We start from the raw sequence: 26,750 nt of genomic DNA on the forward strand, positions 1-26,750 counted from the left end.
AACTTAGATACCAAGGTGTCGTCGACGCTAAAAGCGTGTTCGAAGCGGTGTAGAGAAAAAATCGACCAGCTTTTATTATAACATATTAATCATGCATAATTATTCGGCTGCGACGTCTTAGAACAATACACCGAAATGATGCCTCTGCGGATCATTCTATATCTAGGTAGGTACCAACGCGTGATAAATTGATATTACCCTCGAATATGCGATGCGACGATTAATAACACGACGGACCTTAAAATAATTTCCCGGAAAAAGCCCGTAGCAGCGTATAGATATACTTATATATTTTAATAAAAATTTTAAATAATAATACCGTCGTCTCGTTCGACGTAACGTCTCTAGGGGTGAGTGACGGTGAGGGTAGATACCTACGGGAAGACAGCCACGAGCGACGAGGACGTCGATAGACGGCGCATATTATTATACAGTCGAACACATCGTATTATAATAGTGTGTTGTACACCGGACACGCCCGCCGCGGCATCCGATTGGTCGGCCTAACCCCCGCTGGTGGTACAAAAAGTTAGTGCCCCACCGCGCCGCTCACCAGACCCTATCGCGGCGGCGCGCGAGTTCCACAATTCGATATTAAACTCGTCGTCGTATTACATTATTATTTTTATCGTCGTCGTCGTCATCGTAGTCATCGTTATCGCGGCGTCATTGTATGTTCGGTGCCGACGGTGCTAGCACAACTATAAAACTACTACTACACGTGTAGTGTTTCAACGGTGCCCGCCAGAGTCGTCCGTTTTAAAATCGTAATATCGCCAGCACTCGATTTATAATAATAGTATTTATCTATAATATTATCTATGTATGTTCAACGAAATTAATGATAACAATTTCCACTCGTATACCAAAATAATAACCATTATCGACGGCGTTACTGCAGCAATAGTCAATAACTCTCCGGGAAAAAACCAACACTTGGGTAGTACGGCTACCTAAAGTAGCATATATACTTGCAATAGCTTCAGTCGCACGAAAAACGTCCAATGCTCATGATGAACGATTTCGGGTCCATGGGCCCGGGCAACATGATGCCGCCGTCGTTCAATCCCATGTGTCAGGGGCTGTTCGAGCACCAAATGCCCAAGCCCAGGCTGGCGTTCAAGATGCCCCGAGTGGTGCCTGACCAGAAGAATAAGTTCCAGACGGACGATCTGTTCAAACGACTCAGTCGCGAGAGTGACGTAAGTACAACGCTGTATACTGCAATGCACTTGAGTAGAAAGTAGTCTATAGGTATTGAACAGATACTCCACTTTAGATGTATGTTGTTTAGAGACATAATTTTGGTTCATGATTTTTATTAAACTGATTTAATTTAAATAGGTACATCAATACACTAAAATACAAATAGGTTCCAGTTCCTATTATCAATGCACTATAATAGGCAGGTACCGATTTGAATTAAATCAGTTTAAATACAAATCATGAACTAACATTATGACATATCAATTATACACACACATAGGTATGTGAGTATGAGACACCGTGCTTATACAAGTATCTATGACGAACAAAATATTATGATTTATTGCATTAAAATGATTAGTAACATATTATTATGGTACACAAGTAACTTAAACTCTCACTAGTCATTAAATTGAAATGGATTAAAAAATATATTTTTATCAATTTCAAAGTACCTAGTAGCTAGTACACTTAAATAATTGTATGATTGAACTATTTTATACTTATTTAAAATAAAATGAAACTTCGGTAAAAAATTTGTTGTCAACTAGCCAAATGAGACGTTTTTTCCATATTGTTAAGCACATAATAATAATAAGTTTAAATGACATTGTTATTACAGTTCTATGTACTTGCAGTTCACATAAAGTTTAGGCATCTATATTATATAATATGTCACACTATATTTCACGCATTACTTCTGTATCAAAATATTAAAATAAAGTGCAATTTGTCCACAGTTGTCTCGTTCATTGTTGAAATAATTAGGTATAGGTACGTAAAATTTAATAAATATTAACTAGGTACTACCATAGTAAATCGTGGGCTCTGTCTCTTACGACTTTTACGTGATTGCTGATTAGTGTATACCTATCAACAGCTGGACCACGGACGCACTCGAGCTATGAAGAGGGTAAAAATTAAACTCGGGATATCATCATCAATTTTATTCTAATGAGAACATACTTTTACTTTCAACAAAAACTAGTTTTAATCACAAAATATTATCTATTAATTATCGAATAAGTTCTTTGATATATAGGTAGTAATACAAGTTCATTATAACATAAATATTTTTTAAAAAAATGTTCTTCCGTCCTCATCACCTTGTATTATTTTGTTGTAACTAAGTTCAGGAATGAGTTGTTTCTTTATATTTCATAATGAAAATCCATATAGTTTAAGCCATATATTCTAGTTAGCAGACGACTTTCTATAGTTTCCGTATCCATTTGATTATACGGACGTCGGTCCAAGTGGTAATTAGGTATCAACGAATTACGAAACACTAGTTCTAAATAGATGCGTTTGATTCTGGTAAAAAAATATGAATTCAATAACTGCCCCCGTCGTTTTCTTTGAATATTTTTAATACTTTGATAAATTTTTGTTCCAATGAAGTAATTAGAATATTTTGCCCTCGAATTTACTTTAAAGAATATTCAAAATTACCTACTTATATATAAATAGGTAGAAAGAAGATAATACATCGGACTGCCATGTAATCGTAATGCGTAGGTACCCATATTCGTGTGATTAATTTACTTTGCTATTGACTGACAAAAATTTAAAATTAAATCCATTTTACTCAAGTACCTATAAAGTCAAATTATTATGGTAATGCGGGAATTGGCGAAACCCAGTGATAACACACCAAGTTCCGAAGAAGTTTTTCTGGACACTGGGATATGAGTTTCCAAACTGTAGATAACGTCCTGGAAAATCTGGAACGAACGGCCACCATATATTATATACTGTACATGGGTCACGGATACTGCCTGCAAACTAAACCTATTCATATAATCTAATATCTAAAATAGTATATATAGTAAACTGTAATAACATTCTATTATAATTTCTAGAAATCTGAGCTCAAATAATGTAAAATCATATTTATAATGATAATATAATATAATATAGTCTTTTAATAAAGTAGGTTTCTATGTCAAATATAAATTTGTTTGTTCTGTGACTTAAATTTATTTATGGGTGTACAATAATCTTACCAGCTATAGGCAAGGGTAACTATAAAGAAATGTTGTAAATATACCTACTCAATATATCAATTATAATTATTTTTATATAATTATTTTCTCATTTGAACATAGCGCTTCATATACTTGTCAGTATTATGTACCTATATTATTCTCTATATTAGCCTATACTCGATAGTGTGATAATGTAATGTATAATGCATTAATGCATGACGTGTTATATTATAAAAATATGGACGCAAAATATGTTCCTCATTTACGCGTAGTCTAAAATATATTCACACGTGCATACATAACCTAAATAATATACTATAGCTACTATATTTTATTTTACAATATAATGTGGTATAATGTATAAGATTTATAAAAATGAACCCGCACAGTAGCGTGACCGATCCGTAGAGCATTATTAAACGCCCATTGCGGTGGTTTTTTCCTTTCAAATGCCTCTGTACTCGCTCTACGGGACATCGATTTTCTGTAATTTACAGTTATTCCGAATATCAATAGTTTTTAGATTTTATTTTTAATCTAAATTCGTACTCATAATATGAATGCGTTCATAATAATATGACTCTATAATACACTATTATAGAAAATAGTAACGTGTACCTACTATACAAGGCGCAGTTAAATACAAAATATTATTTACAATAGTGGTGCTTAACTGGAGGAGAACACCCTCCCACTTGGCCTATATTTTTTTCTGAATTCAAGATTTTATCGATAACTGCAGGTATTGCGTTAATAATATGCTATTTTTCTAATTTATAAGAAAAGCAAGACTATTTTTTTCCACCAAATTTGCTACCAGAAATCATTCTCAACGTTGAAGATTGAATTACTATTTTTATCCGTCACTCCCATCACCTCCCAAAAAAATAAAAAAATAAAAATGAATCACTCACCATATCGTGAAACCAATGTATTCGTATTGTTTCGCTAAGAATCTAAATAAATATGAAGCAAATATTAGGTATAATACAAAACTCAATACAGGTAATACGAAATTATATCAAACAATGTACATTAAACCGTTTACCACCTTAAAAAACTATTTTATATACTTTAAGTATATTATATCAGTATAATTTTATGTTTAAAAAATATAATATCTATATTATATTGAATTTAAAAGTATATATATTACATTATATAAGTATATATATTATATATTATTATGTTGGTGCATTTATACGTACAAGTCATGTCTTTAAATTTCCATTAGCTGGTTGATCATCATGACGGTTTTTACTCACAAAAGAAAAATTGACCGAAATAAGTCATTAATCGTGATATAAGACAGTTATCGGAGACCATGTGGCCTCTCCAGTGACCAGGTCATGTGACACTTTGCCGCCACTATATGAACGCTGTACTTGATATTTTGTATTACCACACTGACCGCCACGTGGTTCTAAAATCTTAATGGTCAGTTTTTAAATGGTTCACATGTGCAGCTGTATAGAATCGAAACCATATAATGTGGCTAACACCTAACATTAGGTACACGCAACTGTGTATACACCATAATACGCGCACTTCATTTATAGACATTTTCGTATAATTTTTGAGTTGCCCCGTAGGAATACATAGATATTATTTTGGTTATGATTATCTTATAGCCTATATATAGGTATGTGTATAAACTATAAATCACTTATGGCATATTATATTATAATATTTTTTTTAGTTGACAAAGAATCATGATAAAGAGCTACGTAATTTAGTATGCATTTAAAGTTTTTGATGATCAATTTAAAACAGTTATATTGAAGTAAAAATGTTTCATAAATATACAGTCATACATATTATGATAATGTTCTTTTTTATACAAAAATATTATAATATAAACTATGGCTAAATTATTTTTATCTTGAGTATCACATGTCGTACCTATATGGGGTATCACTAGAGTGACAAGCTGCAGACAAGGCAGTAATATATGCATTTGAATATATTTTTATACATTAGCATCTATTACCTACTTTTACTCTACGAAAATATAAAATAAGACATAAGTGCCTATAATATCGATTACTATTTATTGAATATAATTAAAATCATACCTTTAGAACACTAGTATCTTTTGAATCCTTGACTTGACTATACATATTTGGTTAGATGTCTTATATTAATTCACGACATTGTATTTAAATATTAAGTTTGATACATTATAAATTATAATTATACATCTTTTTATAATAATCCTTATAAAATTATTCATAATATAGGTATAGTTGCCTAATTCGTGAATTAAGCAACTTTTATTAGTGTCCACATCATGAAATATGAAAATAAATGTTTGCTCTATCTATATGAATTATAAAAACTGTAGACTATACTCTGTGCACCCGTTTCTTGGGTTGGGATAAAAGTTAGTGCTGATTATAGGCTATCAGTATTTCATTTAAAATATATTTGAAGCGTAAAAATGTAACATAATATTATTATATAAATGTCCTAACCATCCAAAAAATATAATAAATGCCAATGAAATGAATAGTAGTTGTAATTTGAATGTTTTTTTACAGGTGAGGTATACAAGCTACAGAGATAGGCCTCATGAAGAAAGACAAAACCGTTTTCAAATGGGTTGTCGCGAAGGACACGTGGACATCGTACGTATTAAATCAATAATAACGATTCGGATCGCAACCGAGTACCACCCATTTTTCCCGTTTGTTGTTTATACATATTTTTCATTCTCATTTTGCTATCGTATAGGCTTTCGCCACAACAGGGACAAATCTGCAACTCATGTTTACTCCGAATATGCCATCGATGACATCTTACCACCAACCCACTATTGGTTATTGCGATTTTGAAAAAGAACAAGGAATGGTAAGGAAATACATTTAATATATAGACATTAGACATAATTTATTTTTGAAGAATCAAAATTAAGATAATAAGTAGAAATTAGAAGTTTATAGACAAATAAGTTTGTTATTTATAATATCTAAGTAGGTATACCTATTAGGCTATTTGTATAGATAGTATAGATTCGTTTGCTGACCAATATGATTGTAAAACCATTAAGCCCATTACGGTACAGTTAAAATAAAAACGTTGGTATAAATACGTCTAATATTAATTTTTTAAGTACATTAAATTAGTATATATTACACTATTACATTGGCAGTTGGGTAAGAATAATATTGAGTTAATAATACTAACCGAAAACCCACAGTTGCCGAATTTATTTTGAATATTTGAATATTACAATACCTACCTATATTATAATGTCCAAAATACGTCGAGGACAAATAAATATTAAACATTATGAAATTATCGATACATGGTTTCTTCTATAATAATTCAACCTTAACCTGTATCAGAAAATATATGCCTGTTTATTAGGTAGGTAAATATACTAATACTACCTACTAATAATACATTACAAACATTGCAGTATTTGTAATATACCTTTATATATGTGTTTAAAGTTTACGTGAACATTGAATAGTTTTCAAAGATATCTGCTTTTCCCTTATATATTGGTGAACAGTATAATACAATTGTTCTGAAGTATTTAAGTCGATGTCTTGTGAAACGTGACTGTAGATATAAAATGTATATTGCAATAAATTAATGATGAAAATACTTGCTCAGGTGAAAAATATAATTTAACATCGCGATCGGCGAGCCATAATATTATAGGTATATATTAGGTGTTGTATGTGTTATTATGATGAGCGTTAAAAGTTGCGTTTCTTACTGTGGAAAGTGTATTATATATATATATATCGATCTATAACATTTTGTGAACTACATCCCCCCCACACACATAGACACACACACTTATATATATTATAATGATTTAGAATAATGACATGACACAATGAAAATACTTCCTCTTTTCTTTGAAATTCTATTCGTTATAACAACAATAGTGCCATTGGAACTCTGAAAACAAAATGGCGTCAATTATAATCCCTCCCCTCATCCATGCAACCCTCTTTTTTGAAAGCGTATATTGATCCGCGCGTTTTTCCCCTTGTCAACACTCGGCCCGTGTTTTGGGAATGCTCGCGACAATATAATAATATTATAATGCTATAAAAACTGACGACAGTATTACTACAGTACCTACGTATAATATTTACAACAAATGTTAATAATATTACTTACAGCGACCGGTGCAGTTGGGGTTGTTTTTCAAGTGTGATAAATGGGATATAGGTATAAACATATTATATCGTATTATATACACCTACTGCGTTCCTATATATAATAAAGATAAGATTGAAAATGGAAAGCCGAAATGCATACTTTTGTGTAATAATATTGTGTGTTTACAGCCGACTGCGATTCGGACAGTCTGACGAGAGTCATTATTTCTAAGTAAAACCGAAGGTATGCGCTGATATTGTATAAAGTAACATTATGGTTTGTCACTGCATATTAAATTAATAAGGGCCCAAAAGCGTTGTTTAATTTTTGTATGTTTTAAAAAAAAAAATTCAGTCAAAGCTTGTACTTCTGCCGAGTATAATATTGTCCTCCAATTATTATAATGTAGACAACGTAAAATAAGTAGGTACAATACGATTGCAATGGGAAAAATGAAACTCTTCGTAGGTATATACTCTTCGTGACGTATTCCTGCACGGAATAACCATACGATTTATTATAATATATATAATAGTACCTATATAATATAGGTACCTAAGTATATTATGTAATAATTGAAAAATTACCCGTGAAAAAGGCGTATACTTACGTATAGGTATTATGTTACTTTTACGATACGCGATTTTGACAGGCCTGACAAATTTACTGAAGAGCTGACAACACAATAATATCATCGTACAAGTACGCCCGGTTTCAATTTCAGATGTTTGCGAGCATACAATCTTTTCTTTTCTTTTTTTTTCACCCTCGTGTTTACTCCGGCTTATGTGTATATATCGCTATTGTTGTGGACCCGGTATTGTACCTATACATGTATAATATGTATATATACACGGTAATATATAATATATTTTAATGTACGAGTGAAATCACTTTTTTTAGTCTACTGGACACCGGCGCATACTGAAAAGACGGGTGGATGCGCGGGATTGGTGTGCGTGTCTTTTGATGGCCCAAAAAAATAGATACTATCAATAATAAGTATTATGTATACCTCGTTACAATAACAATGATAATATACCTTATAAAAAAAAAACGTGATTTTGAAACACTTTCGAATTGACTAAGCAGATGCAAGAGACGCAGAAGACATAGGTACATTTGTATAAAAAATATAAAAACATAAATATAAACATTTTGTATGTAAAACTTGACCGTCGAAATAATATATATATATAATATTATGTAGGTATACTCTAAGTTGGCGTATTAGTATTAGTATTATTAATATTAGCCCCTAAAGCCCCCCCCCCCCTATTTGCGCCTATGACTCTAACATGCCCAAAAATTACATATTTTGGATTATCCATCATAATGTAGGTATATATAAAATATGGTAATATATTTTCGATGGGATGATTAAGTATTATATTTTGAAGTAATGTCCATTAATATATGTATAATATATTATAATATAGAATTCGATGATTTTAATGTAAATTATGTAGAGAAAAAAATTATAAATTATAATAAAGTGGACTAACAATAAGAAGAGTAGATTTCAGTAATTGGCACACAATAATTGTACGAGATGGTGAATCGTCTGGGTGCTGTTTTTAAAATAAAATTATGTAAGTCCATAAATTTCAATGTGGGAGTATATACGAAAGAAAAAGCGATGCGCATCATCTTAAGTTATATTACGATGATTAATTCGGTACGACGTATGCCGTTTTAATATAACACGTAAGATATACCAATATTATTATATTATTATTATAACTGAGATTCATTTAACCGTTCTTTTATACGCACGACGCTTCGGCCTTAAAGACGTTTATAGATAATTAATTTTGGCAAAGGTCTTACAACCCGAAGCGTCATAAATTACAATACCATTAAGTTTATTGTTTTGTTGTAAATATCTCCGAACAGCGATCGTACGCCAATCTCCTGCGCCGTACACATCCGTGTGTAACAATAGCGCCGTTTCCGGTATAACGGCGTATATATATTATGTTAAATACAGTGCGACAGAAAGGTCGTTATTATTACTGCCTACAGGCAACGAACCCCAATTCGAAACATTATGGTATATAATATAATATATTATTTTATTCTGCAGTTGGAATTTCGGGAGGGTCGCGGCGAATGACATGTGAAATAATTACTAAAACAAACGTCATATACACCTCTCGACTCTCGAGCAGCGTGCGGCATAGTTTCAACGCGTTGACACTAAAAATTATTATAAAAGTGTTTAATTGTGTGGCATGGGTGTTTGTACCTTCGTGTATAGCTGGTACCTTTAAGCAGTGACCATGCAGGAGAGATTTATTCACCCATACATCTGAGTTGTTATAAGAAAAAACAAACCAATAATGGTTAAACCCAGCGCCAGGTTATGTACCTGCAAGGTGGTACGTGTGTTGTATAAAATATTTTTACTAAAATTTATATTGTTTTAAATTCCTAAATAAATAAAACTATTGTGATTTAATTTTAAGTACCCACTTGCAATAACTGTGTATGACATAACGTCCACGTGGGCGAATAATAACTTGCATCCGTTTGCCAAATGCCAGCCGAGAATTCAAAAGACAATATTTTAATGAAACTTTGCAATCTTCATGTATTCACGTTTTTGGACTATGGAGTATATACCATAGTATAGCAGTGATCTTCAACCTTCTATAGATTTTTCAAAGTGAAACTTCTTTACAGCCTCAGAGAGTAGACAAAAAGAAAAAACGACAGACTTCTCCCGACAGATTTCTTGCATCACATAATTAAAACCAGACTAACATTGTCACGGTAGCGGTAAATAATAATAATGATTATTATGATTTTATAATTTTCGCTTATCTGTATTCAAATTTCAAAATGTATTTTTGTTATCAATTTGGTTCTTCCGATCACTTCAAACACGCGTAATCTTAGAAAGTACACTTTTTTAATGCTGGGATACTATATTATAATATTATACCGCCCAATATTTAGCACACCTTCTTCACGAAAATTATATTTTCTTAAATGCATTATAGATAAATAATACCTATATAATATAGTGTGTACATTTTAGACGAACTATATAATTATTACTCTTATATTACTTACTCTGCAGCTACTTCTGCATTAGACTCGATTAGTATAATAAGAAGTTAATAAAAGTATACATAATACATTTGAAAAACGACAAGGCATTATTATATATTTTAACAAACGAGCTACGACAATAGTGTATTCTAAACGATATTATAGAACCATATAGGTATTAGGTACCTACTACACGCGTTTTATCAAAAAGCGTCTCCCCTACAATCGTTCCTATTATGCAGTTAGTTCACGTGAACGCCTTTTCGGTCAGTGGTCACTTGCGATTATTAGTCGTGTCCGTCGGAAGTAGCCGGACTTTCGTCTATTATTATTACTGTGATTATATAGTTTTACAATCGAAATGCCGGTAAAACGTACAACTATGTATTGGACGAAGGTAGAAAAAAAAATTCGAAGTCTCCCTCCGAAAGCCGCGCACAATATTATATAATATAAGTCACACGCCCATCAGAAACGGCGGCGCGTAACAATTCGATTAAAACTCGCGGCGCTGACGAAGAACTTCTCAGCTGGAGGTAGAGCGAGAGAAAAAACAACGCGAAATTACATTATTAATATATATATTTTTTTTACCCCGTTTATTTACACAACCCCGACTGAGAACTGCCAGTGTACACCTTTTCGGACTACCCTTTAAACATCGCTGCAGTGCGCATATACGCGCGCGTTTTGTTACCGCATTAGCAACTCTTTGACTGTCACAGCTTGAGGCCGAAAAAATTATATTATTTATTTTCCTCTCTTTACCACGTTTCAACACCTTTGTACAATGTTATTTTATGTGCACTTGCAAAAATTACTGATTTTTTTTTTCAATTAATGTATTTTGCCGTACCCCGGCTGAACCCTTGTTGATAAGTTTATTAAGAGACATCTGTCTGCCGTTCGATTTGCCACCCACTGTCAGAGGCGTACACGGCCATATACACACGTACAGCACACAATAACTACACATACTTAGTTCACCCGCTGCCTGCCCGATAATAATAATTAACGACCCTATGCGCGAACAGAGAATAAAAAATACAAATTCCTACTCTCCGTGAATCACATGAGCGAACGCGACGGCATACCTTTAGATTATACATACCGATATAAATTCACGCACGATTTAGGATTTATTCACAGTACACATCGATTCAGTACTTAGCTATATATATATATATTAATTATTATATACTCTTATACTATTACTATTACAACTGAAGTCTGTAGAAGTCGCCAGAATTCAAAACTACGCCGTTAGAACTCTGTGCGAGTTGGGTATAAATATAATATAATACTAAAATAATAAACGAGTTATACATAAAATATGAATTGAGGTAACTGGTACCTAGTTACCTAAGGTAAATATTTAAGACAAAATCATCGAATAGATATTGCGTAAATAGGTTCGTTTCGACTCATGAGTAATCGCATGGTGGTGAAAGTATGGCACCTATATAATATAATAAAATTGGAGTTTATAATAATGACATTTTTATAATAATGACATTTTTATAAAGAACAGACATAATGATAACGTTATATTAACCTTTTACGTTATGATTTGTATCACATTCTTTTTAAAGAAAAAGCCACGGAGTAACCAAAATTATACATATTTTCTACTTAATTTTTCGATCAGTTCTGTATACTTCTGTTATTATCTTCTCTGCGGCGAGCAGTATAAATAAATCGCTGACAAACGAATTTATTTTATTGCATTAAAGATGACGATTTTTTTATTTTATGAAAATTCAAGTGTATAAATTAAGTTATATTCATTGGCATGCGCACGGGGACCCCCGAAATTTTGTAACTGGGGCCCTAAAATAAAGCCCAGAGAATATGGGAGAACTGACGTTACTAGAATAAAATGTAATTTTTTCTAAAATACGTGGTAAAAACGAAATCATGTTTCGTGATAAAAATAATAATAAAACATAAAATATTTTTAATTTGCGTGGAGTAACGTATTATGATTATAACAGCTATATTGTTATTGACCGCAAAATTACAAATAAGAAATAAACATCGCAATCATCTAAGATATGAAAATCAAAGAAATATATAAATTGGTATACTATAGTAATTATATACTTACGACTGATTAATATGCACATGCCTTGTTAAGATGAAAGGGCCAAAAAATATTGTTGAGACCCCCTAAATTTAGGTCTACGCATGCCTATAATGCTTATATTTTATTCATCCGTTATCATTTTCGTACAAATCAATTAAAAGATTTTTATTTCATACAAATCCAATTATTTTTCCAATATTAACGATAAATGATATTCATAATACTTACCTACATATTTCAGTGACTAATTCAGTGTTGGGAAAAGATAACCAAAAAATCATCTAGATAACAGATAATTCATTCAACATTTATCTAGATAAGATAAAATATAACATAATTTTTTTTCATCTAGATAAAAAAATAGATAATTTGTTTTTAATTTATATTATAAATAATGTAATTTATCAGTAATTACTAATTAGGTAATATTTATTAGTTATTAAATCCTTAATATCATTTCTCAACTAAAATAAAATAAAATTTTAATTTTTAATACAACTTGAATACAAATAAAATAAGATAAAACTTAAAATTTTTCCGTAAACATATCTTTTTTTAACTATAATAATACTGGAATTTGGAATCACTAGGTACTCGGTTCTCGTAAATTATTGGCTATTTCAGTATTTGAAAATATTCTTATTATTATATTATTTATCTAGATGAGATAATTAGATAATTTAATTATTTTTATCTAGATAAGATAATAAAAATAATAATTTTATCTAGAGAATTCCCAACACTGGTATCTATGATATCGGGTGCGTGTTTTCACGACAACGGCTTTGGAACCCTAAAATCATATCTATTAATAAGGTATGTATATGTATTATAATATTACGCACGCGGACACACGATCCTGCCCGGTGGTGAACTGGTGAAGTGATGGCCAAACCGGATTCCTCCGGTCTCCGACAACGGCGGTGACATGAGTGGAGTGTATAATATTATTTTATACACAATATAATGTATGGCTATATCGCGATAAAAATAATAATAAAATATGATACATGTCGAGTTGGCGGCTCGGATTTCATCGCCCACGACCACAGTAGCTAAAATGCATCAGCTATAAAAAAAATGTAATAATAGAATAACAACTAGGTAGTAAGTATAGATTATATAGGTAATATTAGGTACTAAAAAATATATACCTACCCGCTCGAGTGAGTTTTAATTGAGCCGTGTAGGTGTGCATCTTCAGTGCTATTATTCTTCTATTTGCGAAAAAATAAATGTATCTATAATATTATATATATTAACTTCATGAGTGTGAAGTTATTATTTTTACACTCAAATTCTATAAGCTGGTTGAAAAGTAAGTTGTGATATTTTGATTAGCGCGTATCCTCCCGCCTCAAGCGTCTATGAGGAAATAGTGAATTTTTGCCTAAGGGTCTAACTGTAGGTGGCCACAAGGCCCAGGAAATCACTATTCGTTGTTACTTGTTTTTCTTATGCATTTTATTAAAAAAAATTTCGATTTCGATTATTTTCCAGACGTCCAACGTTGAAAATTTTTATTTTTGAATGGCTTAAAATTATGTTAAGTAAATATTGTCATAAATGTTTAGTAGTTTTTAAAATAATTAGTGACTTGCGTTAAAAAAGGCAGGCCCTAAGATGTTTTAGATAATTAGATGTGAAGTAAAGATTATAATATATTTTTATTCATTATCAGCTCAAAAGTTGGCATAAAAAGTGTCTTAATAAACATTATTTTATATTACCTATGTGTTAGATTATGTCATTAAAAAGATGCAATGCACCGGCAGAAAGCTAGAAAGGGCCGGGCGTATAATAAAAATAACAAATTATAACAATAATAAATAAAAGAACCACTATAAATATATAGAGAGAGAAAAAAATACACTTCTTTGCCCGCTCTGGAGTATTTTATTGCGGCACAAAAACTGTATTATACTTTATATATTTAGACACTTGTACATCTGATTCTCTTAGCTCCCGGACGTCTTCGGACGCGGCTACTGATTTCGTGTATCTTCCACTCCGCGTATAAAACATGTATAATTTATATATATATTATTATATGACCACGCCACATGTACCCGCCTATGTGTAAACAATATAACATTATATTGTATACGACGTCGGTCGTCAGGTATAAAAGACACACACGCACACACACACGCACACATACCTGTGTCGGAGGGCCGTGTAATAACGACGGTAGTACACGACCACGACACACGATTTCCATCACTCTCGCGCGTGCAGAGGGTACCTATATCGCGTAGTCGGACCTCGGCGATATGTGTACTGGGTGGTCCGGTCCCGTGACGGAGGTATATTATGTATAGTGTACACCACAATATACGAATACACACCGTCATACCTTTGCACGCGTACGTGTATACATAATGATATTACTTCCGTAACGTCGGACATTGTTAGTAAATTATTGCATTGTGTAATATCTTAGGTATCTTATGATGTTGCATATTGTGTATGTATGCATAATAATACGCTTGTACAATTTATAGTATGCCACCGAGCCTGAGCCACTTGATTGCAGAGACTGTTGAGAAAATAAAATATATGTGTAGAGAAGAAAACTTTATTTAAAATTCTGAGCGTATAGGAATGATTTTAGAACGATAGTTTCTAGGTATATAGGTTTTAAAACGCTTCAAACTTTAACGTTTAGGGTGCTGTCTATATTACCTACATCATTCTATTTTTTTTATGGTACTTGCAAAACATATTTTATATGTTTTCATTTTCTAGCCATTATAGATATTTAAAAATGCTTGAAAAATTCTGCTAGCTAGGTATTACTTAAATTATCATTTTCTATGATATGTAGACAATAACATTTAAAAAATATTTAGAATATATATTAGGTACATATAAGCATTTTAAATTTAATCTTTTTTTAGTCTTATTTCTATATTATAGATGTGCGATTTTTTTCATAAATTAGCTCTAAAATGCAACAACGTTTCTAATCAAATTTTCATAGCAATTTAAAAACATCGAAAACTTAATATAGGCATAATGTTTCATGCGTGGGAAAAAACCAAGTAAACTTCTGCAGTTGTACAGATAAGAGTGATAATACTAATATATATGTTTTCGCCAAACAGGATAACTTTGATTGTGCACTATCGTTAGTTCGATAACACTAATATGTAAAAACTTATTGAGTATATAATTGTGATTTTAAAATAATTAATAAAAATAACAGATTTAAAAAAAATATTAACTCTATTCGTATTAAAAACCATATTATATTGTACCATCATCGGAGTTCTCCTACTGTGTAATATTAGGGATAGTGTAAAATTAAATATAATTAAACATCCAACAGTGGCTGTTCAGCAAATAAATATATTATTCTTTAAATTATGTAACACAAAGTTGAAGTAACCGGCTAAAAGTCTTGAGTTATCCAAGGATAATATATAGGTATACAATGGTAGGAAATCCGAAATAGTAGGGACGGGGAAAAAGTTCCAGTCATCGATAATTTCGAGTTAAAATAATTCGAGTTAATCAAGTTCAACTGTATAAACATACATACATCTATACATATACGATATACATCTATCGATGTACGAATAGTGAATACCAATATAATAGCATAATGTATACATAAACCTACATATTATGAATACGAGCCGCCACCTAACCAGCTTGTTTGTATTGTATACTGTATACATGGTGTTAAAGTTTCGCCGATTATACGCATTCGACATCGGGTCGATATAATATTATATACATTATGTATTGATGTGTATTATAGCCTATAAGTATATAATGTAACACTATATATAATAATAGAAATACGGTGTATCGGGTCGCGCACCCAGTCATGTGGCAAACACTATACGCGTATCAAATCAACACGTGTACTATTATAATATGTACCTATGTATACCGTAAAGGGTTTTATTATATAGTACACGCACCCAATGTCCAAAAACCCTTTTTTTTATACCCATATATATTATACCCTATTTTTATACCCAACAATATTGTTCGACTCTTCTTTTTTTATGCGTATAACATTATTATTTATTGTATATATATATTGTTATATGTTTATAACGTCGTCGTCGTCCCTATAGTGCGATGTATAAAATTCATATGTATATAATATATATTACGAACTGGTACTGGGAATTTATATATGTTGTACATATTAAAGGCGTTACATATACGTCCGATTGGTATTTGTATAATAAATATATAATATATATCGCGTGTAATATACATTTTACGAGCTATTGTATGTCGGTCGATCGTGACTAAAGTTCTTCGGGCCTGACGATCGAAGGGTCAACGGACGAATATTGTCCCTGAATCAAAGTCTTACAGAACTATTATAGGGAATGGTGATGAAAATTAGGTACAGAAAAAGTCAATAACGCGTATCCGGCACATAATATAGTAGTGATATTGTATAATATATATCGGTCCACACCGAGTCTGTCCTCGTACAATCAAAAAGTGTGTTGATATAGTTTCTCATAGATTTATTACATATTATCAAATGGTTAAACAAATTTAAATTCTGCAAAAAAGTACTGTGAACGGTGGAGCATGTAGGAATGGCGCCTTAAACTGAATAAATCTCCCTGTAAAAAAAGGTGCTTAGAATATACAAATATATACTAGGTACTCTTGTATATATTATGAATATATTTAAATATATTTATAAATATTAGAAAAGTTCATACATTTATACTTGTACCTAAATAAACTCAGAAATTTCTACTAACTACTAATATCTCCGGTTTAGGGCACTTGAACGTAAAGCCAAATGGATGTTAAATATAAAATTTGTATTTTCATAAATATTGTACAGTTTCTACCTACCAGCAAATAAGAAGCATATTTTTAAGGTTTATTGATTGTTTCATATTTGTATGTTATAACAATCAGCTGTGAAATATATGACAATCATAAGTAGGGCTAGGATTTTGTAGCATTTACATTTTCTTTCATAGTGCTACAGGACATAGCTAATCAAAAACAAAATTCGATTCATTCATCACGGAATTCAAATATGCAATTTTGATTTTGCTTTTTTTGCATTTTCTTATGATATTCGTAAATAAATGCTTTTTTGGTACTTTTTTGTCAGTTTATTAGCTTTTTAATTAATTTTTGTTAATTATACGCATATTTAACATTTTTAGTACATTTATATACATATTTATCTAAATTATTATTTATTAATTTATTTTAATTGTATTATTATATATACTTATTTCGTGATTTCGTAGTGAAATATTATCGCCTTATCGAAAAATATTTCTGAAAATAGATTCTTAGATTTTGTCAAAGTGATTACCGAGTGGGAGTAGTGGTTACGTAATACGTTAACATTTAATAAAACGGTTTTTAATTTATTTTTTTCAATATTTATAAATTGTGCTTAGTTGTTCTAAGAATTACTTAGTGTGAACATATAAAAATGTGTTTAATAAATTATTTTTTGATATTAAAAATATTTTTCAGCTAAACTTAAAAATGTTCAAGTCTTTTTTAGTTGCATTTTCTTGGTTAAAATGCTTTTTTTGTAGCATTATTGGCAGTTTTTTAATTCCTTTATTGTAGGTTTTTAGTCCTTTATTTTCCTAGCCCTAATCATAAGTAATATTATGTTTGTTTGCTATCTTAAAATAAAAACATTAGTTGAAAACGATATAGCAGTCTATGACACATAAATGCAATCGTATGATTGATATACGTTTTTTGTTTTTACCGATTTTTTGAGAGGTTTTATTTGTCTAGAGGTGTAAATATAAAATTGAATGTAAATAGATAGGGCCCATATGGAAATTCACAACTTAGAAGCTTTGAAACTCATAAGCGATAAACAAACACACCTACTCACCATTCAAAATCTGCAATTGTTGAGACAAAATTTGCATTTAATCAATTGGAATGACGAGCTGCATTTGAATCTAAAACTATAATTTTTCAGTCTTATGTACAACTTAAGTTATTTTAATATGTTTAGGCTAGTTTTTGGCGTCCAACCGGTCACGTCCTGCAGATGGTTGCGTGACCATTTGTCCCTTTTCGTAATATTTCTTGTAAGGAGTGATAATATTATATTATTCCAAAATTACACATAATGTCACAAAAAAATGTTGAGAAAAAGTTATTGTCACTGCAGGACGAACTGCAGGAGGGTAGTTATTCTGCACCGCGGTGGGCGGCAAAGTCTCGGGTCGTTCGAGGTCGTAAATATCATAGTCGTCGACAAAAAAAAAGGAGAAAGATTACACAATGAAAGATATCCAAAGTCCACACTAAACATATTTTATACACTGTGGCCGTTAAGCGATTTTCTGTCGAACGGATACGAAAGGGTTGCGTTCTTCTCAGCGTCACACAAACACACACGACACAAAAACATCTTGAATATAATACAATACGCACTGCACGTAATATATTATTATATTGCCACCGATATAAAAGATTTAGTTTACGAACACGACGGACAAACTTACGTAAAAACGGTCGAAATCACGACAGGAAATGCGCCGGACAATAATGCGTATATGTGTGACAATGATGATGTGACTTATACCCTTATTGTTAGAATAGAACGAACGATAATCGATTATATCGTATATTATATACATTAAGTATGTATATAAGGAAACCGGACAATACGCATTGCGTGATTCTGCTGCCGTGTGTATGTATATAATATATACATAACAATAATATTATTATTATTATTATTATTATTATTATGTATACGGACGCAGCGTGCGATGCGCATTGTACGTTATCGTATGTAATCGTTATAACTACCCCGAACGTTATGATTATTGTAAAATATATATATAATAATATTATTATAACACCTATTGGCATCCGAGGGATGTAATTTCCAGAGTGTGACGGGAGTAAAATGTCACGGCCCCGGCTCGTTATATATATTTTTTTCACGCCAGCAGCCTTACAATTCATTATATTATATTATTATATTGTGCGACTTGCAGGGCATCGTCTTCTTTATCGCCGACGCGGTGTATACACGATGTGCATTATCATATTATCATTATTATTGTATTATTATTATTATACGCTCATCGTGGGGCATGTGCGCGAGACACCACGCGGCGTAAGGTGAATTCCGCGCGACAGTGCCGCGTGTGGTGTTAGGTCGAGACTGTTACGCAATGTAATACAATGCAATACAATGTAATATTATTCTAAATAAATATTAAGTTCGTAGGGGCGAATCGCGGGGGTGCCGGCGAGGGTACTTATGGCACCCAGAGTTCTGTATTCAAGCGCATAACTCCACCATTGTCTCGGGTAATTCGATTTTTTTGAGTTTTATTGCGTCTGCGACGACGACAAATATTTACACAATGTAAATGTTTTTTTTTATTTAATACAGTGTTATTATTATATTGTAATAACGAGTGTTTGTTATTTCGAAAAGTACCGAGACAAAATTTAAGGTACATTTTATATTTTATTCCGTTCTAGAACGTTTAATATGGCCTTTATTTTTTTAGTCTATACATGCTTATTGTATAGCAAACCCACCATATCTTGTTGATTTTTAAAACGCTAATATTAAAATGGTTTCTGAAAATGTTTATGGATAGGTAATGTACCTATATTAAATATCTATAACATTTTTGGACTAATAGTTTGGCAAAAAGTTTATTTGACGAAAAATCTAATCGTAGTGTGATATAGATAGGAATATGTATAGATATACAAATTTTAGCTGAAAGAGCTAATAAACCAAGAAAAAGGCAGTTCACTGACCTTCAGCCTATAGACGCTTAAATGAGAGCGTGTGTGGCAAAAAATTGTGAAATGTTACCACTTTATTAGTGCACTTAGATGATAGATACCAGCTTAGCGTTTATCTATTATTATGATATAAATTAGGCAGTTTTGGCAGCGTTTTTCAGGGGAAACAAAAACCAATAACTAATAATTGTGTCTTTTTGCAGGTCCACATCCTATCGCCGTTTATAATGAACGGCGTTTGCGTGCAGTGGAAAGGTCGGATCAATTTAGAAAAGTTAGACGGCATCGGATGTTTGGAATTCGACGAAGAACGAGCAATGGTACGGTACCTATATCATATTATTAACCGCTATGGAATTTATCGAAAACTATAATATATAGGTGCTTTTTATAGTTATATAGTAGGTACCAATACGTAGGCACAAATAGCGGGGGAAGCCCTCATAAAAACCTTAAGATTTTACACCACATTAGAATACATGAAAAAATGTTCATCTCTTCATTAAAATCTTCAGCCCCCTCCTCTAAATCTCGAACACTATTTGTGTCTATGATATATTGCGCTGTCTGTATTTTTCACGTGAAATACGGTATCTGTATATATTCATCTGCCTTAAGGGGGCAGCAGCTCACGTATTTTTCATACGTTTTAGACCAATAAGCGGTGGTAAATTACACATACTTCGGAATGTCCGATTTAAATTTTTTATACATGTTTGAATTCATTGATAAAATATCTAGGTTCTTAGGAAGTCAATTTTAAATTTTAAATTTAAAATGACCTTAAAATAACCATTTTTTTTTTTTAGAAATCCCATGAAATAATTGCATTACATTTGTATTTATTTTGGGCACATCTGATTTTAAATAAAAAAAAGTGATTCCTAAGAAACATAGTCTAGAAGTTTATAAATTCAACCATTTTTTCAAAATTAAAATCTGTCAAACCAAATTCTTCCAGTTTTGTCTAGCTTATTGGTCTAAAAGTTACTTTTTTTCATTGGCTGGAGCCCCCTCCCGCCACCTTAAGGTTTATCTTATGATATGGAATTTAAATATATTTAAAAACACAATAACAAACAAAATTAATGTTTAGATTGGTCAAATTTACATTAGTTTTGACTTTTGCCAAAACCGGCTGCCGCCCCCTTAATTGAATAAAAAACATAGTATACTTTTTTGAAAAAAATGCGGTCACTCGACATTACTATATTATTGTTTTGTTCTTTACAGATCGAACATCAAATATTGCAAGAACAGATAGAAAGGTACAACAACCGTATAAAAGATCACCAGGACAAATCGAGGGTGTACAGACACCAAGAACGCGTTAACGTACCCGAAATGGACGTCAACAAGAGATTTAATAATTTTTAATCTATTTATTCATTTTTGTTTTTATTTCTTCTTTGTTATGTATTCTCGTTGGCATTAGATAAACTAATTTACCTATTATTATTATTAATATTATTATTCAAGAGAGTTGTGAACCTCCTATAATATATTATCGACAGCGGAAATGTCAAATTATGTAACCCATACAAACTAAATAAAAATAATGATACAGACATATTAATAAATACAAAGAAACTTCCACATTACGAAATATCACGAGGAACTAAAACAATTTGTGTTATTGAGATTTTCGTTGAATAGAATTAAATAAATTTAGTTCTAATTTGGTTTGGTTCTCAAAAATATTTCTTTCAACAAAACATTTTGTTAAATTGAAATTTGTTATATGGAAGTATCACAGTACATATTTTTTCCCATGTATCCTACCTACCCTCAAATGATTTTTTGTTGAAAATTCGAGCAGAAAAATGTATTATTTATTTTTGAAATTATTTTTAACAAAACTATTATCACTTTATATAGTCACTTCTGTCGAATTTCGTTTTTGTGGGTTACACTACTTAGTCTTTCTACTGTCATAATTAACGATTTTGCGATTTCGCGATTTTATTTTTGTTTGTTTGTTTGTAATATAATATTATATTATGCAATAAAATTATCCATTTACGAAATGCGGTTTGACCTATAATTGGAATACATTCCTTATACCTACTTTTATAACACTGATGATCAATATTATTGAAAAAGGTACATAAGTTTAAAATCTAAACTTATGTACCTTTTTATTTTAATCATCTAAACTTTAGATAATTGTTGAATTTTTAAGCGTGAAGCAGAGTATAATAGTATATTGTGTGGCAAAGGTGGGAAGTGAGCTATTTCAGTCGCAGGCGACGTGTGCGACACGAGCCGCATACGAAGCAGGCCTCATTTCGCCCAAGACTGAAATTTCCTTCCCGCACGAGCCACACATACTATTTTTTGTCACCGCTCTGCGTTCATCGATCACCACAAAGGTATTGTAGAGATCTATGCAACAACCAGACTATTCTACGAAAACAATATTTCATGAGAGAAACGATTTGGTTTTATGTATATGCATGGCGAGGTTATAATACGAATGAGGTAATTCTATAGCGGAAAACGTTTTGCAGTACGAACGCCAACGTTGAAACTTGAAAAGGTTGAAATTCGTAAGCGCTTAATGCGGTATGTAAATTAACCGTGGTATAAGTCTTAAATAGTTATTCCATTGATAGGTACTCCGTGATCTAAGGCCGTGACAACACAGATTATATATTTTATAATTGTTATAGTAATATACACATATACCACAGATATATAAAACATTCATATTATTATGTTTGATATCATTATACCAAGGTATTGGTTATTGGAACTGAACAGATAAAACGCTGGGTCATAGCATTCGAATTCCTCAGTTATAAAACGTTACCAACGTTTACCGTTACAGAATTTGCTCAATATAAGATGTAAGTTTATGTTTTGTAAGGACCGTATGGTATATATTTCAGTGTCTTTTGGGGATTTGCATTTTACCGCTTGGCACTTTTTAGGATTTCCAATTTATCGACTTACTGCCTGGGCGCCTGGCACTATATAATGATTCCCACTTTACTACCCTCTAGACGGGAAAAGGTCGCTTTCCAACGCTTCAATCGTCATCAAAAAATAAACTTATGGTGCAAGCGTGACAAAAATTATGTCATTGGTTAATAATTTGCATTTTTATTAGGACAACTGTAATCTGTATAATTATGATTCAATAATAATAATAAATATTTTATTGATAAAAAAAAAAATAAAGGAAATTTTTCAGTAGATAATATATTAAATGAGTAAATCTATAAAAAGAGAATAACAAATGGAAACAAATTTAACCATTATAGGTATTGATGATAGAAAAAAATAATCCTGCACGTTACAATTTTATAATATTATAGGTTTGACAGTTAGACAAAACCCTGTAAGAAATAAGTTAACTAATATATAGACGCACGTGTACGTAAGTATATTATTAAATTCTGCTGATGACGTAATTCACACAGACGAATTATTTTAATTAATAAGACACTTACTTTGTTTCACCATTCTTCATAACTCATAAATAATCTTCACTTGTTAAAATATATCAAAACACTATTGCTGCAAGAGTAAATCCATCCTTAACGTACTGCTTGTCGTTTAGATAATAAAAAAATATATTAAAAACTAAAGATTATTCATTATTGTCGTTAGTGCTTTACCTATATAGTACCTATGCTGCAGACTGCAGTTTTTCTGCATACCTCGAAAATTGAAAGTAAATATCACTCATCCGGCTGTGAAAAACCACATCCTCGCAGGTATGTAATATTTTTTATGCATATTATGTTAAAAGTGTAAAAGTTTTATACGTTTTTTAATTTTATAGTTATTACTTAGGTAATACCGGGGCGGCGGCGCTGCTATGTGATAAGTGATAACTTTCACTAAAACAATGTAGAAGTCTATCTGCCGAGTCAAGTGACAATGAAAATTCATATAATAGACACCATCTAGGAATATATTATGATATAGTGTTTCATTTGCTTTCTCTGATCACCATATACCTAATATACGGTATCAGAGTATCAAATCGCAGACAAATAGTTGAGAATACGTTGTATTGAATTTCCATGAGTGATAGGTATATATATAATATAAAGAAAAATATATAATTTGATAGTGTACTATTTGGCAGCAATATTATCAAATTTTGATTGGTAATTAGTTTACTCTTATATTTTCCCGTTATATATAAAATAATAGCTTCAGTCGATAAAAGTTGAATTACATTTAAAATGTATTATACTATTATAGGTTTGTATCTTTTAAGTATTTACCTATATCTAATTACACTAAGGTCTATTGTCTAATAAACTAAATATTATAATACTCTAAGTATTAATTTCATGAGTACTACATTATGTCCATACGATTATTATTATTATATCTATACCTATCTATAATAGTCATAATCAGGGCTTGCATTTGAAAAAAAAATTCCGTTTTATGTTATTTACAATTATAACGTTACACTATTTTTGCGTTTATCGTTATTTGGAATTAAAACATTATTGAACTTTTGCGTTTATCATTATTTAGAAATAGAACGTTACACAAGTTTTGCGTTTATTGTTATTTAAAGTAGTGTTAATACCTATTAAATTTAAAAACAATAACTAATGCGGTAATGGCCCGAATACAGAATACCTATAATACAATCAATTCTTAGATTATTTGCATGAAATAAATGTTTCTACGAAACCAATAGATCTTTTAAATAAATAGATTTAAAAATATTTTGTTTTGCGTTATTTTTTGTTTAATGATATTCTATAAATTAGGTTTCGCGTTATGTTTTTTTTTTGCGGTACCTATTTAATTATCGCTTTCCGTTATGATAACGTTTACAAATTTCAATCGTTCTTTTGTCAAATATAACGTTATTTTAACTTTTGAAAGCCCTGTTTATTATACATTTCTATTCTATAAGTTATAAAATGCACAGACATTACTATAAACGAAAACTTTGACATTGATTCTTTGTGAGTTAAGCAGTTGGAAGTTCTGTGCTTGGAACTTGAAATTTTCGAGGTAAATGCGCGCCTAAACTTGCCTAGGTAAAAGGAAAAATATATTCACTTTACATTGTGGGTCGATTATTGTGGGAGCGTCCAGACAGAGTAGCTTTTGTGAGTGTGACGTCACAAATTCGTTTTCTGTGGCTTTGGATCAAAATTTCCAATCGACCTAGTAGGCGGTTTACATCAAAGGAAAGCCGCTCAGCTATGCCACGTCTATGTGAATGTGTTTTCATGCAAAACCGCACGGCATCAATACTTATTTTTATACTTTTTTAAATCATTATAATCGAAAAACAAATGCCACATCGTCTGAACACGTTTTGCCGCGTGCCCACGCTAAAAAGCCTCTACGTCTGGACCAATATCAATTATTTTTCGGTGACAATGTGACAACGATTAAACGGACCCATTATTTCAAATGTATACCAATTGTTCATACCTGACTGGAAACAACTTATGCTATCTGTGATAATAATTTGCGATACATATATATATTAAATTATGAAACACAACATATTAGGTAAAATATTATACAGGATTATTCAAAATGAATCAATTGATACTTTGCGCACCTGGCTTCTTAGGTCACATGAATTTACGTCGTGTGACTACTTCTTTTTGGGGGCATGTCAAAGATATTGCATTATAGGTAAGTACAACTTTTATTATCAACCACAGATGAGATAAAATATTAGCAAAGTCAATTACAACGGAACGAAATTGAGTTGTTCGTGTAACCAAGAGTATAGCCACATAGGGCATTAATTATAGGTGCCATTAAATACATTTTTAAATGTTATTCTTTTATTTAATTATATCGTATATTATTAAACTCTAAACTGAAAAATGTACAAATATTTGATATTACAAAGCATTTGAAATCGGATGAATCTTTTTGAAAAACCCCGTACCTATATTCCGATTGACTACCACTATTCGGAACGCGCAGCAAAATTTCAAACGACAACTACATGATCGGGGGTGCTTGGGGGGTAGATGGTTAGCCCCCCCGTATTATATTTTATAACGACCGCTAGCGTCACGTTACAGAAATATTATATTTGTTACGCTGACGAGTCTGCACCGTGCTGCAATCATTGCGATATTCGTTTCGTCCTACTCCGATACGATGAGAGAGACGCTATAATATCATCGTTTCGGAGAACCGCCGAGAAACGATCACCGAAAACTGTACCGATACATACGCGTATCGTATGATTTACGATTTCCCCTTTTAAGCGGCAACATATAATATTATTATTGTTACTATGCACTGTGTACACGCGCAGCGTCGAAATAATAATATAGCGAAAAAAAATCGTATAGAACTCGCGATATTATAATACGATACAATATAATATAATACAATAAACGGTACAATAATAATACGCCTCGTTTCGTTTTGCCGACGAGCATAGCTATATATTTTCCGTGTACCTAAACGAGAGAAGCGCTGAGCCGGAGCATACTCGTCTCGATGAAATATCGCGTCCGTATACAAATATTTTCACTCGCGAATACAACGCCTCCGCCGTCGCGCATTGT

General features: G+C 31.6%; 1 protein-coding gene across 1 annotated transcript; it reads left to right on the forward strand.

Annotated features, from left to right (window-relative positions):
• The first annotated feature begins 588 nt into the window (after nucleotides 1-588).
• LOC100165653 (core-binding factor subunit beta) lies at nucleotides 589-22,247 on the forward strand. The gene is made up of 5 exons (XM_001948497.5): nucleotides 589-1,202; nucleotides 5,735-5,821; nucleotides 5,928-6,044; nucleotides 20,424-20,540; nucleotides 21,454-22,247. Exons 1-5 carry the CDS (start codon nucleotides 1,005-1,007, stop codon nucleotides 21,595-21,597), a joined length of 663 nt encoding a protein of 220 aa, XP_001948532.1. The 5' UTR covers nucleotides 589-1,004; the 3' UTR covers nucleotides 21,598-22,247.
• The last annotated feature ends 4,503 nt before the right edge of the window (nucleotides 22,248-26,750 follow it).

The sequence above is a fragment of the Acyrthosiphon pisum genome, chromosome X (genome assembly GCF_005508785.2).
Source record: "Acyrthosiphon pisum isolate AL4f chromosome X, pea_aphid_22Mar2018_4r6ur, whole genome shotgun sequence".
Lineage (NCBI taxonomy): Eukaryota > Metazoa > Arthropoda > Insecta > Hemiptera > Aphididae > Acyrthosiphon > Acyrthosiphon pisum.

Excerpts from the sequence above, each read along its gene's own strand:
- LOC100165653 (XM_001948497.5), top strand. The coding sequence starts at position 1,005 with ATGCTCATGATGAACGATTTCGGGTCCATGGGCCCGGGCAACATGATG. Across the intron at positions 1,203-5,734 it reads GACTCAGTCGCGAGAGTGAC|GTGAGGTATACAAGCTACAG; the intron begins GTAAGTACAACG and ends GTTTTTTTACAG. Across the intron at positions 6,045-20,423 it reads TTGAAAAAGAACAAGGAATG|GTCCACATCCTATCGCCGTT; the intron begins GTAAGGAAATAC and ends GTCTTTTTGCAG.